At 35.2% G+C, this 12534-nt stretch overlaps 1 protein-coding gene across 1 annotated transcript in view; it reads left to right on the top strand.

Moving 5' to 3' along the window:
• The window catches only part of LVRN (laeverin), a 64395-nt gene that overhangs the window by 35277 nt on the left and 16584 nt on the right, over nt 1-12534 (top strand). Inside the window, exons 7-14 of the mRNA XM_003920679.4 lie at nt 626-766; nt 1303-1368; nt 1463-1528; nt 1941-2113; nt 3693-3769; nt 4383-4522; nt 6682-6737; nt 11187-11340. Coding sequence (XP_003920728.2) covers nt 626-766; nt 1303-1368; nt 1463-1528; nt 1941-2113; nt 3693-3769; nt 4383-4522; nt 6682-6737; nt 11187-11340 — 873 coding nt within the window. The remainder of the gene's footprint in view (nt 1-625; nt 767-1302; nt 1369-1462; nt 1529-1940; nt 2114-3692; nt 3770-4382; nt 4523-6681; nt 6738-11186; nt 11341-12534) is intronic.

The raw sequence follows: 12534 nt of genomic DNA, 5'->3' as shown, positions 1-12534 counted from the left end.
TAGAAATATTAGATTCTTCTTCTAGCGTTACTTCAGGAAGAAATTGCTCTTATTTGTCTGAGAGAAAGAGCTGGTCTTTTGAAGAGTCCTATGGTTCTCATTAAAATATAATAAAGTGCTTTCTCTTAATGCATGAGCTATAAACTATAGTATCCAGTTCATGGATTTGTTTTCAATTTTCAATTATTACATCAGCATCTTTGTGAATTTATAGGTCTGGCATGCTTTTGGTTTGTAAATATTCATGAAAGAGAGACTGATTAATTTTAAGGAGTTATTGATAAAATTACCAATGAAATTTTAGAGAATTAAAACCACCTTAAGGAAGGCCTTGTTAGGAGAGCCATGGACCTCCCTATGGGAAATGCAGTGGCTTTTGGGAACCACATTAACTTTTGTAATTGACTTTTTAAAAATTGAAATGAAAAAGGATACAAATAAGAGGGAAAGTATCCTACAGTTTTGTTATTCAAGGAATTCTGACTTATTTGGCATATTTCAACTTCTCAGTTACTGAATTTTTTCCTCTCTTCAATATCAGTTTTTGAAAGTATTTTAGGACCATTGCAGTTTGTTTTTCTGTGACACCTCAGGAGTTAATGTGGCTCAATCTTTTCCTTTATAGAATGAGGTCTTTTTTTCTAACATTTTACGTCATGTCCTCAGAGAAGATCACGCCCTGGTGACTAGAGCTTTGGCCATGAAGGTGGAAAATTTCAAAACAAGTGAAATAGAGGAACTCTTTGACATATTTGTTTACAGCAAGGTAAAAGCAGTTAGAAATTTCCTTTGGTTCTGTACTCTTGTAGAAAGTTGCATAAAATGGATTCTAAGGTCCTAATATCAATATGCAAATTAAAACATTTTATGAAAATAACCTTATTTTAATTCAATTCATGAGTTTCTGAAAACATGATTAAATTAGTTCTCACCTTGCAAATATCAATCAAGCCCATATTAATGCTTAGTACCATTGACCATAGACTTTAACAACTTTCTACTTTCAAGGTGAACCCTTCCTCTTGGTGGAAATTTAATCTTGCCATGTAAATATCTCAATTTTTTAAAATTTTGTGTACTCTTTACATGTGGGACATCTGCTTACCCTTTACCTCTCAATTAGTGACAGCCTACTATTTTATTATTTTATTTTATTAACACATTTTGAAATAATTGAAACATTCAACTAAAATGCAAAATGCAATCAGGAGCACAGCTCAGAATATTGCTTACAAATATGGAATATGTCAGTATATGGATATTGAATTTCGTTCAAATAATGGACAACTTCTTTTGTCCTAGGGAGCGTCTATGGCCCGAATGCTTTCCAGTTTCTTGAATAAGCATTTATTTGTCAGTGCACTCAAGGTGAGTTTGCAAAATAATTGTTGCCTTGATGGCAGTAAACATAAACTGCATTAGAATGTTATTTATTCTAACCTTAACTCTTCTATTTTTACAGTCATATTTGAAGACATTTTCCTACTCAAATGCTGAGCAAGATGATCTATGGAGGCATTTTCAAATGGTGATTGTCCTACTTTCTGACACGTTCTTGCTGAGTTGGTTTGTATGATACAGGATATGACTGGGAGGCCATAGGTGAATGGCGGTTCCATAGGAAAACAACTTTGCCTTGTTATAGAACTGCCTTAGGTCATGGGTTGTGTTTCTAGTCTTCACTGTATTCCCAGTGCCCAGAACAGAGCATGAAACATGTTAGAACAAGAAATATGTGTTCAGAGAATGAATTAATGAACTTAAGAACCGTTCCTATATACAGATAAACAGAGTTCTAAATTTGGCCCAGAAGATCACCCACCACAGGACTACTACATAAGTGAGGAAGTGAATAGATACCAAGTTTCCTTTTGGAGATTGCTACTTCAAAACATTTCACTGATAATCTTACTTGCTTTTGTGATGATTTTTTAAAACAGGCCATAGATGACCAGAGTACAGTTATTTTGCCAGCAACAATAAAAAACATAATGGACAGTTGGACACACCAGAGCGGTTTTCCAGTGATCACTTTAAATGTGTCTACTGGCATCATGAAACAGGAGCCATTTTATCTTGAAAAGGTTAAAAATCAGACTCTTCTAACCAACAAGTAAGTAGTTTTGCTCCTCTTTGTCTTCATCTTCCTTAGGGTTGAGCTCTGGTCCAATGGGATCCAGCCCGTGGGTGAAGGAGCACATACACTTCTGCAGTGTGGCTGTATACTGGGGTGAAGCAGAGACCCTGTGTCCTGGGCAATGCCAGAGACCTGAAGTTAGGGATTCAAGACAGTGCCCCTACCCTGAGATTTAGGGTTACATCGGCAACCACAGCTGTGGGGTACTGTGTGTTTCTCTTCGTCCTTCAGACGGAGGTAATGCATTCCTTGGGATTCTGAGTGGGAGGCAATAAGATAGAGCCACAGATTGCCACATGTTAGTAAAGAGGAAAGGGAGTCCTGTTGCAGAGTACTCTTCTCTTCCCTGGAAATGAAGCTGAATGGTAACTATTTCCCTGAGGAAAATTCTTTTTGGTTTTGTACATGTATGTGTGTGCATGAATGCGTTTGTGTATTTGTAGCCATACCCACACCATTAGAATTATGGTCTTTAGAGTCAATTAGACCTGGGCTCAAATACTGACTTCCCCAAAATTCAAACCTTAGGTATTATTTAAGCTCTGTGAGTTTCCATTGCCTTATCTATATAGATGCAATAGCATGTATTCCAAAAGATTGCGTAAAAATGAAATGAGTATAAAATAACCTAGCCTTTATCCCTTTATTCTTCTCTTCCCTTTCTTAATTTGTTAGCTGATTTTCAACTGTTTTTGATGATTTTAATCTTCACATTTCATTGCAATATCAACACAAATGAGTAATTAATTTTCAAATACCATCACGAAAATTTTCAGTTATTTCTACTCTTTCTTTAAAGCCCCAGGAGGGAGAAATGGGAGACTCAAAGGTTCCTTTTCCCTGTAATACTCTGTGACTTTTGAAAAGATGTGTGTGTCTTAGCTATGTAGATAAACACAGACTCACAGTTGACAGTCTTGAAGACACCAGGCTTGTGGAAACTTAGCAAGATTGGAAATATTGCCTAAACTCTGGGCAATATTCAGATGACAAATGTGCTTCCTGTGGTTGCCTGCTTCATCCAGGTCACGTTCAGCAATGTGGGAAGAATGCAGGCATTCAATAAATATAAACGTTCTGGCTGGTTTCTGTTGAATACTTTTCAGATGGGGAGAACACTTGAGGTTGAAAGTATTTTGAAGTGTTAGTCAAGTGTTTTCTTCCAAACTACTTTTTATCTATCCGGGCATGGATTCAGTTAGATCGGGTTCTGTTTGCAGCATTTGAACTACCCTTGAGCGAAGCCAGGTGTCTATAATTTAACATACACAGGACTTGAAGGTTTCAGATATAAGAGAGTTTTAGTAGCTCCCTAAGTCATAAAAAGAAGTAAATCCATAAAACTCAACAGGAGAGAGGAGTAAACAATAGCCAAAGTAAAACTGGTTTATAAAAACAGCAGTGAATAATCCTAAGAACGAAGGCCTGCGTATTCAGAGAGAATGACCGAACACTCTGAGTTCTGGGTGCTATTTCATCATCTCTTTAATAGTGGCTCAGAGTGTATGTTCTCATGTGCAAAAAGTAACTAAATTTTTTATTTTCTTCCAATAAGTGGCACGTGGATTGTCCCTATTCTTTGGATAAAAAATGGAACTACACAATCTTTAGTATGGCTAGATCAAAGCAGCAGTAAGTAACGCATTTTTCAAACATCTTTACATATGTGCGTATATAAAGGCAGAGAATAAAATATTGAAATGTCTAGCTTTTAAAAAGCTATCTCATTTCCTTTTTTTAAAGACTGAGTCTTGCTCTGTTGCCCAGGCTGGAGTGCAGTGGTGTGATCTCGGCTCACTGCAACCTCGGCCTCCAAGGTTCAAAGATTCTCCTGCCTCAGCCTCCTGAGTAGCTGGGATTACAGGCACACGCCACTGCGCCCAACTAATTTTTGTATTGTTAGTAGAGGTGAGGTTTCACCATGTTGGTCAGGCTGGTCTCGAACTCTTGACCTCCCAAAGTGCTGGGATTACAGGTGTAAGCCACCATGCTCGGCCGAAAAGCTATCTCATTTCAAACTGAAATATCACTCTTGTCGAACATAGAGTTTTAAAGAAAAGTGTCAAATCAAAAGCCATTTTATGTGAAAAATATAGAATTACATGGTAAGAGCAATATATATTCTAGAATTCCTTTAAATTTTTGTTTTATTGGTTTGTTGTTTAGAATCAAGTGTGTAGTACAAATAGGTATTAAAATCTTTTTAAATCGTATCATTTCAAATTATTCCCGTATTCCTTTATAGAAGTATTCCCTGAAATGCAAGTTTCAGATTCTGACCATGACTGGGTGATTTTGAATTTGAATATGACTGGATATTATAGAGTTAATTATGATAAATTAGGTTGGAAGAAATTAAATCAACTACTTGAAAAGGATCCTAAGGTAAGGTTACTTTTGATACTTTTAATTAAATATAGTTTATAATGCCTATTCTAGTGTTTTAGAGATTGAGCATTCTGGTGGGAAGACATTCCAACCCCATTCCCACCCCTCATCTCCAGACATATGAAGGAGATGTTTTTTCTTGTTCTTAGCAAGTAGAGATTTTGATTAAATGTGTTGTGTTTTTGAACATTCATCTTACTTTTCCAAAATATTTCCAGGTAAGGATCAGAATACATTCTATTCATCATTAGTTTTGTGATCTTTGGCAAGTTACTTAAATGTTCTGGTTCCATTTCCTCATTTTAAAATGAGAATATTATCATATTTTATTCATCATGAGGATTAGAGATGATGTAGGTAAAAGTATACTTAAAATTTCTAAACCCATAATAGGTACTCAGTAAATGCTAGAAAATACTAATTTTACTTCTAAAATATATTTCCACTCTACCTCAAAAGAGAGAATTTAGTTCACAAAACAACAATAATCCAATATCACTTTATATTATAAAATAACTATAAGTAATTATGCAGTGTATAAACACTAAAATGTTGACCATCTCTAATCAATCAGATTTTAATTGATTAAACTAAATTTCCATGAGCAGAGTTGGATGCTGGCTTAGGAGTCCGTACAGTTGGCTCCGCTGTGGCTTGCTGTGAACCCTTGGGTGGTTCATTTAGACTCCATTCACAAAACTTGAGTGTTGAACTAAGAGATGTCTCTATGTTAAGTGTCTCTGTGTTTGAAAGTTCTCTGAGACACACAGCAGTCTCTCTAGCATATTGGTTTAGAGCTTAGGTTCTGGGTCAGAAAGACTTGTGTTCATATTTTGTTCATTGTTTGCCAGATGTATGGCACATTCAAGCCAGATCTCCCCTTTTTAAGAATATAGAAAAAAAATCTCTTCAGTATGCCTGGAGGTGAGTGGGGTGGGATTTAAAGTGGACTCTCTTCCTAACAGAAAGATCAACCATTAAAAGGCTAGAGAAGGCATCCTGGTTGTACCTCAGTTTCTTATATGTGTAATAATGGGTATAATATACCAAACTTGAAGGGTTATTGTGAAGATTAAATAAAATAATATATGTATTATATTTAATAGAGGCCTGACACAATTCAGGGATTCATAACATGTTCAATAATTAAAACAAATTATTGGGATTTTGAATAAAGCCACAAAGGTCACTTACAATAATATTTTTTTTCCTAATCTTTTCAGAGTGGCTAAATAGTTATAACAATTCTAAGAGCATTCTAAGCCATGCAAGCACGAGGTTATATCATTTTAGTAATTTCTTGAAACTGTTGTAGATTTATTTATTGAAAAACAAATGCAACTTATTTCTACAACATAATTGGTGAGCAAATAAAAGAGAATCTTTACGATTAATATCGAGAAAATGTGTTAGTATTACCAGAGAAGAAATTAGACTATACTAGCTGAAGAATTAAACTTGACTTGCTCAGATGCTTAAAGAAATGTTGTGAAGATAAAGTCTTTGGACCAAATATATTACAGTGCCGAGAGTTGCTGAAGGTGTGATGTAGGAGGCCTTGGGCACCCTTAGGGACTGAGCTGAGAGCAGAGTCCTGTGGCCTGGCAGTGCCAAGGAGTTCAAACAGAAGCCTAAAGAAGTACACTGGCAATTGGCCCCTGCTGTTTCATGGATATAAAGGGATCTGTTGGTGGCATTCTGTCACATTAGTAAAATCTTAAGATAAATACCATGTGAAAAAATATGGTACCTCAATGTTACCAAAGTAGCACTAAATAATATTTATTTAAGGACTTCTATGCCAAAAACTTCCCTGAAACTAATTTAGATGTTGTAATACAATTTAATGTATACTTGTTTTGGAAAGGTCTTCTACCTGTTTTATGTGTTTCTGGAGTATTTTGGCAAAACTCTCTGCCCTATTTAAACTTTATGATTGATGTCCAGAGGGGTCATTTATTAAAAAAAATAAAACAGATGTATGATAAATAGATTATGAGGTCTGTCCCTAGTAATTATTGTTTCTCTGCAGTTGAGATAATTCATGTGAAGGTGCTTTATAGGCAGCAGTAATCTCTAAATTGTTATTATTTTGAAAACTTTTTACTGAAAATGTTCTCATCTTTTTCTGCACATATTTGGGTCTAATTTTGCAGGCTATTCCTATTATTCACAGACTGCAGTTGATTGATGATGCCTTTTTCTTGTCTAAGTGAGTATGTTTTCTTCTTTCATGATTTTAGAATATACATTGAGACCGTTATAAAAATAATAGCCTCATCACTATGAATTTGATTATTTAGCATATATAGGCCCTAACTTATTAAGATTAGGATGAAGTTCTATAGCTGCAGTGGAATTTTACAATATAATAAGTTGCTGGAAATAAAAAGACTACCAATTGAGATTTTGCAGTGATTTCTGTTATCCAAGGGTGATGACTATAATTTTAATGCAATCTTGCCTGTATTTTAGTATATTGCAGAATTATTTATTTTATGTATATTAGATTTACTCAGTGTAAGATATGCTGCTAAGTGTTTAACCAGGTAGGTTAATAAATGTTCAAAATTTAAATTTTCAGCCAATAAAATTAAGAAATATATGTAATAAATTATCTAGCATTTTTTCTCTTTCTTTGGCCAGCCATATTTCTTGAATAAATGTCTACTTACTTTGTCCTTCTTTACTGCTTTTTCTCTCTGTGACCTGCAGCACATTTCCTTGTCTAATACTTTGCTGAAAATCCTCTCTCTCTCTTTCTAAGATTATCGTAACATTGATATTATTTACTATATCGTCCTGAAAATGTCGTTTTTGCTTCTTGAGACGGGACCTCCCGTATCTGACTCCTCTTCCGCTGCTGTGAGCTCTCTTAACACTACTTGCAGTTATATTACTTTCTTCTGTCTTTCTTTTGATAACTCGTTCACTCTTGGGTTTTGGTGATCATTTTATTACGTATATGTAGAGTGCCAACAGATGTAAGGTCCTCATTAAACGTTTGTGGAAGGACATGTTGATGACTTGCAAATCTACATTGCTACTTATCTTTCCACCTGTCTCGGGTGTATCATGTGGTCATCCAAATTCAGTGCCGTAAACACTGAACTTCATTTTTGCCTCTACCTTGCTCTTACTTTCTCTCTGCATGTTAAAGGTACTACTGTTCTTCTCATCACCCAAACTTGAAACCACAGAGATATCCTTGATTCCTCTCTTTCCTTCATCTTACGTGCACAGTCACCAAGTCCTGTCTCTCCATTCTTGGCAATGTCTTTTGGAGGTTCACCTTACCACTTTCACTGCTTCCACACTAAGCCAAGCTTTCATCATCTCTTGCCTGGCCTATTAAATTAGCCTCCAGCCTTCAGTCCTTTTGAATTTCATCTGTCTTCATTAACACTATTGCAATAAAATTATCAGACATCAATTTCATTATGCTATTCCAATTGTTTAATGCCTAGAGTACCTTTCCACCTTATCTAAACTCTTCATCCTGACATTCAAGGATCTGCACACGTCTGAGCCAACTTACCTATTAGGCCCCATTTCTCACTATACACAAAGGAAATAGCCTGCCTCAGCTTGGTCTGCCCATCATACTAATTCCTACCTTATCTTCTTTTTCCTGGGCTGCCTTCCTTTTTTTCTACCTATTTTAATCCTATGCATCCTTCTCTGCTCTTCTCAAGTTCCTTCTCCATAAAGCCTTCCCTGACTCTTCTCTTTTACCCCTGACTTTTCCATGTGCATATTTTTCTTCTTGGCTGTTTTACAGTATTCATTGCCTTTTCTAGGATCTTTCATTAGTAGCTTCTTATGCATAAGTCTCAGCTCTTCACTGAAGCTTCTCAATGGTTTTCAAGGGCAGTGTCATATGTACTACAGGCATACCTCATTTTGTTGGGCTTTGCTTTATTGCACTTCACAGATATTGCATGTGTTACAAATTGAAAGTTTGTGGCAACCCTGAGTCAAGCAATTCTATCAGCATCATTTTCCAACAGCATGTGCTCATGCTATGTCTCTGAGTCATATTTTAGTAATTCTTAAATTATTTCAAACTTTTTTTCATTATTGTTATATCTGTTACAGTGATCTGTGATCAGGGTTTGTTAATGCTGTAACTGTAATTGTTTTGGGATGCTATGAACCATGCCTGTATAAGGCAGAAAACTTAATCAATAATTATGTGTGTTCTGACTGCTCCATTGGCCAGCCATTCCTCCACCTCTTTCCCTCTTCTCTGGCCTTTCCATTCCCTGAGAAGCAGTAATATTGAAATTATGCCATTTAATAACCCTACAATGGCCTTTAAGGGTCCAAGTGAAAGGGGGAGTCATGTATCTTTCACCTTAAATAAAAATCTAGAAATGATTAAGTTTAGTGAGGGAGGCATGTTGAAACTGAGATAGGCCAAAACTAGGCCTCCTGCACCAAACAGCCAAATTATAGATGCAAAGGATAAGTTCTTGAAGGAAATTAAAAGTGCCACTCCGGTGAATACATGAATGGTAAAAAAAAAAAAAAAAAAAAGTAAAGTGGCATTATTGCTGATATGGAGAAAGTCTGAGTGATTTGGATAAAAGATCAAACCAGCCACAACATTCCCTTAAACCAAAGCCTAATCCAGAGCTAGGCCCTCACTCTCTTCCATTCTATAAAGGCTAAGAGAGGTGAGGAAGGTACAGGAAAAAGTTCTAGTTTAAAGCTAGGAGAGGTTGATTCATGAAGATTAAGAAGCCATCTCCATAACAAAAGCACAAGATGAAGCAGCAAATGTTGATGTAGAAGTTACAGTAAGTTATCCAGAAGATCTAGCTAAGAAAATTGTTAAAATAGCTGCACCAAGCAACAGGTTTTTAATATGAAACAGTCTTATATTGGAAGAAGATGCCCTCTAGGACTTTCATAGCTAGAGAGGACAAGTCAATGCTTGTCTTCAAAATTTCAAAGGACAGGCTGACTCTCTTGTTAGGGGCTAATGTAACTGGTAGTTTTAAGTTGAAGCCAATGCTCATTTACCATTCTGTAAATCCTAGGATCCTTAAACATTATGCTAAATCAACTCTGCTTGTGTTCTGTACATGGAACAGCAGAGCCTGGATGACAGCACATCTGTTTACAATATGGCTTGCTGAATATTTTAAGCCCATTGCTGAGATCTACTGCTCAGGAAGGAAAAGATTCCTTCCAAAATATCACTGCTCATTGACGATGCACTTGGTTACACAAGCACTATGATGGAGATGTACACGGAGATTAATGTTGTTTTCATGCCTACTAACGCAACATTGGTTCTTCAGCCCAGAGATCAAGGAGTAATTTCTACTTTTAAATCTTATTATTTAAGAAATACATTTCATAAAGCTATAGCTTTCATAGATAATGATTCCTCTGATGAATCTGGCCAAAGTAAATTGAAAGTCTTCTGGAAAGAATTCATCATTCCAAATGCCATTATGAATGTTTGTGATACATGCAAGGAGGTTAAAAAAAAATCAGTATAAATAGGAGTTTTGAAGAAGTTTTCAATCCTCATTGATGACTTCAGGAGGTTAAGATTTAAGCAGAGGAAGTCACTTCAGGTATGGTGGAAATAGCAATAGACCTAAAATTAGAAGTGGAGCCTGAAGATGCAACTGAATTGCTGCAATCTCGTCATAAAACTTGAATAGAGGTGAAGTTGCTTCTTATGAATGAGGAAGAAAAGTTATTTCTTGAGAAGGAATCTAATCCTGGTGAAGATGCCATGACCATTGCTGAAATGACAACAGAGGATTGAGAATATTGTGTATATTTAGTTGTTAAAGCAGCAGCAGAGTGTGTGAGAGGATTGACTCCAATTTTGAAAGAAGTTCTGCTGTGGGTAAAATGCTATTAAACAGCATCACATATTACAGAGAAATCTTTTGTAAAAGGGAATTGAGCAATGTGGCAAACTTTATTTTTGCTTATTTTAAGAAATTGCCGTAGCCACCCCAGACTTCAGCAACCACCACCCTGATCAGTTAGCAGCCAAGGTTACAACTTGCTGAAGGTTCAGATTGTTGTTAGCATTTGTTGACTATAAACTACTCTTAAATTAAGGTGTGTATACTGTTTTTCCTAGACATAATGACATTGCACACTTAATAGACTACAGTATATTGTAAACATAACTTTTATATGCACTGGAAAATCAAAAAAATCATATGAATTTCTTTATTATGATATTTGTTTTATTGTGGTGGTCTGGAACAGAATTCACAGTATCTCTGAGGTATGCCTGTAGTTGATGTGCACATAAGTAGCTGGCAGAGCATTAGATAGAGAATTACTTCAAATTAATACTTGTCGAGTGCAAATTATATTCTCATAAGAATGCATACTAAATGCATAACTCTTCTATTTCCTAATAATCAGTCCAACATTGGCCTGAATGTTCCTTATCTTTCAAGACTTTGGACATGTTAAAGTACCAAATTGAAATGGAGGGCTTATCAACTTCGCTTCGGTTTCATCTTTTCTATAAGATGAGACGTTTACCTTCTTGTTTCTTAACGTAGTCACATGCCTTATTGAAGTCAGGCACTGAAACATGGAATAAATATCAAACGCATGCCAATTATTTAGCAAGTGAAGGTTTTTTGAGTGTATGTGTTTTTAAATCAAACAGAAACAATTATATTGAAATTGAAACAGCACTTGAGTTAACCAAGTACCTTGCTGAAGAAGACGAAATCATAGTGTGGCATACAGTCTTGGTAAACTTGGTAACCAAGGATCTTATTTCTGATGTGAAGAACTCTGATCTATATCCATTATTAAAGGTAATTTCATCTTTCTTATGTAGTTTTTAAATAAATCCTTTCTTCTTCTTTTCATATTGTAGCCAGCATCCGTAAGACAGGTCTTTTCCATTGTTAAGAAAGTAAATATACATTTATTTTATAAAGAAAATAAATATATAAATAAAAATATATTTTAAAATAATATATATACATACATATATATGTATGTCTATGTATATATATATATACATACATACATATATATGTATGTATATGTATATATATATATATATTTTTTTTTTTTTTTCTTGACAATGGCTGATTGTTCTTGGAAGCAAATACCTTAGTCTAGACCTGGTCTAGGAGATGAGTGAGGTTTGGAAGGGTACTTCATTCTTGCTGAAGTAAGTGTGTCGTAAGAAACCAGAAGTGGATGGAAATGGTATGCCCGGTTTTTTTTTTTTTTTTTTTAGGAAAAAGGATAATATTTATTAGCACCTATTTTCCTGATAGATTGCTAGGCAAACAGAATGACTTTTAACAACTCTGTGTTTGTAATTGCAATATTCTTATCCATAGCAATAGCACTTAAAACCAGAGAGATATATTCCAGAAAATGTAAAAATATGAAGATGCTTTTGATGTTAGGAAAAGAAAGGGGGAAATTAGAATTAGTGAACAGAGAAATGACATGCCATCATAAATGAAAATATATATTATCCATTGTTAGGTTTTAAAGAGTAATTATAGGGAAAAATGGTAATGATAAAATCAATGCAAAAGTTAGGGAGCCCTCTTCGGGGCGTTAAGGGTCACACAAACCAAAAAGTATGTTAGGTGATGATTTCAAGTGAATTTCTAGGCTATTCTGAGGGTGAGATTGCAAATACCTCTTACAGTTCCAGATTTTCTTTTTCCTAATAATCAAAGTACCAGTGGGAATTTAGCTGATCTTGAGATGGTGATTAATAAAAGAAGGCATTGAAATTTTGGTGGGATTGAGGGAGCTCATTGATAACATCTGATGACTTGTTCTGGGTAAAGAAGTCTAACTAATATTTGTTTTTAAAGAATTGCACTGAGCAGCATCTAGTTAATTCTTAGGAATTTATTAATAAATGTCTAACTTTTATAATTTTATATTTACCATCTGATAGCTTGGTTGGAGAAACTTTATTTCCAAATCAGGGCTTCTTGACATTTCTTCTCTATTTTGAACATAACTGGAAATAT

Source organism: Saimiri boliviensis, chromosome 1, assembly GCF_048565385.1.
Source record: "Saimiri boliviensis isolate mSaiBol1 chromosome 1, mSaiBol1.pri, whole genome shotgun sequence".
NCBI classification, from domain to species: domain Eukaryota; kingdom Metazoa; phylum Chordata; class Mammalia; order Primates; family Cebidae; genus Saimiri; species Saimiri boliviensis.
Note: the sequence above shows the minus strand (reverse complement) of the source record. Positions and strands in the feature narration are given on the sequence as shown.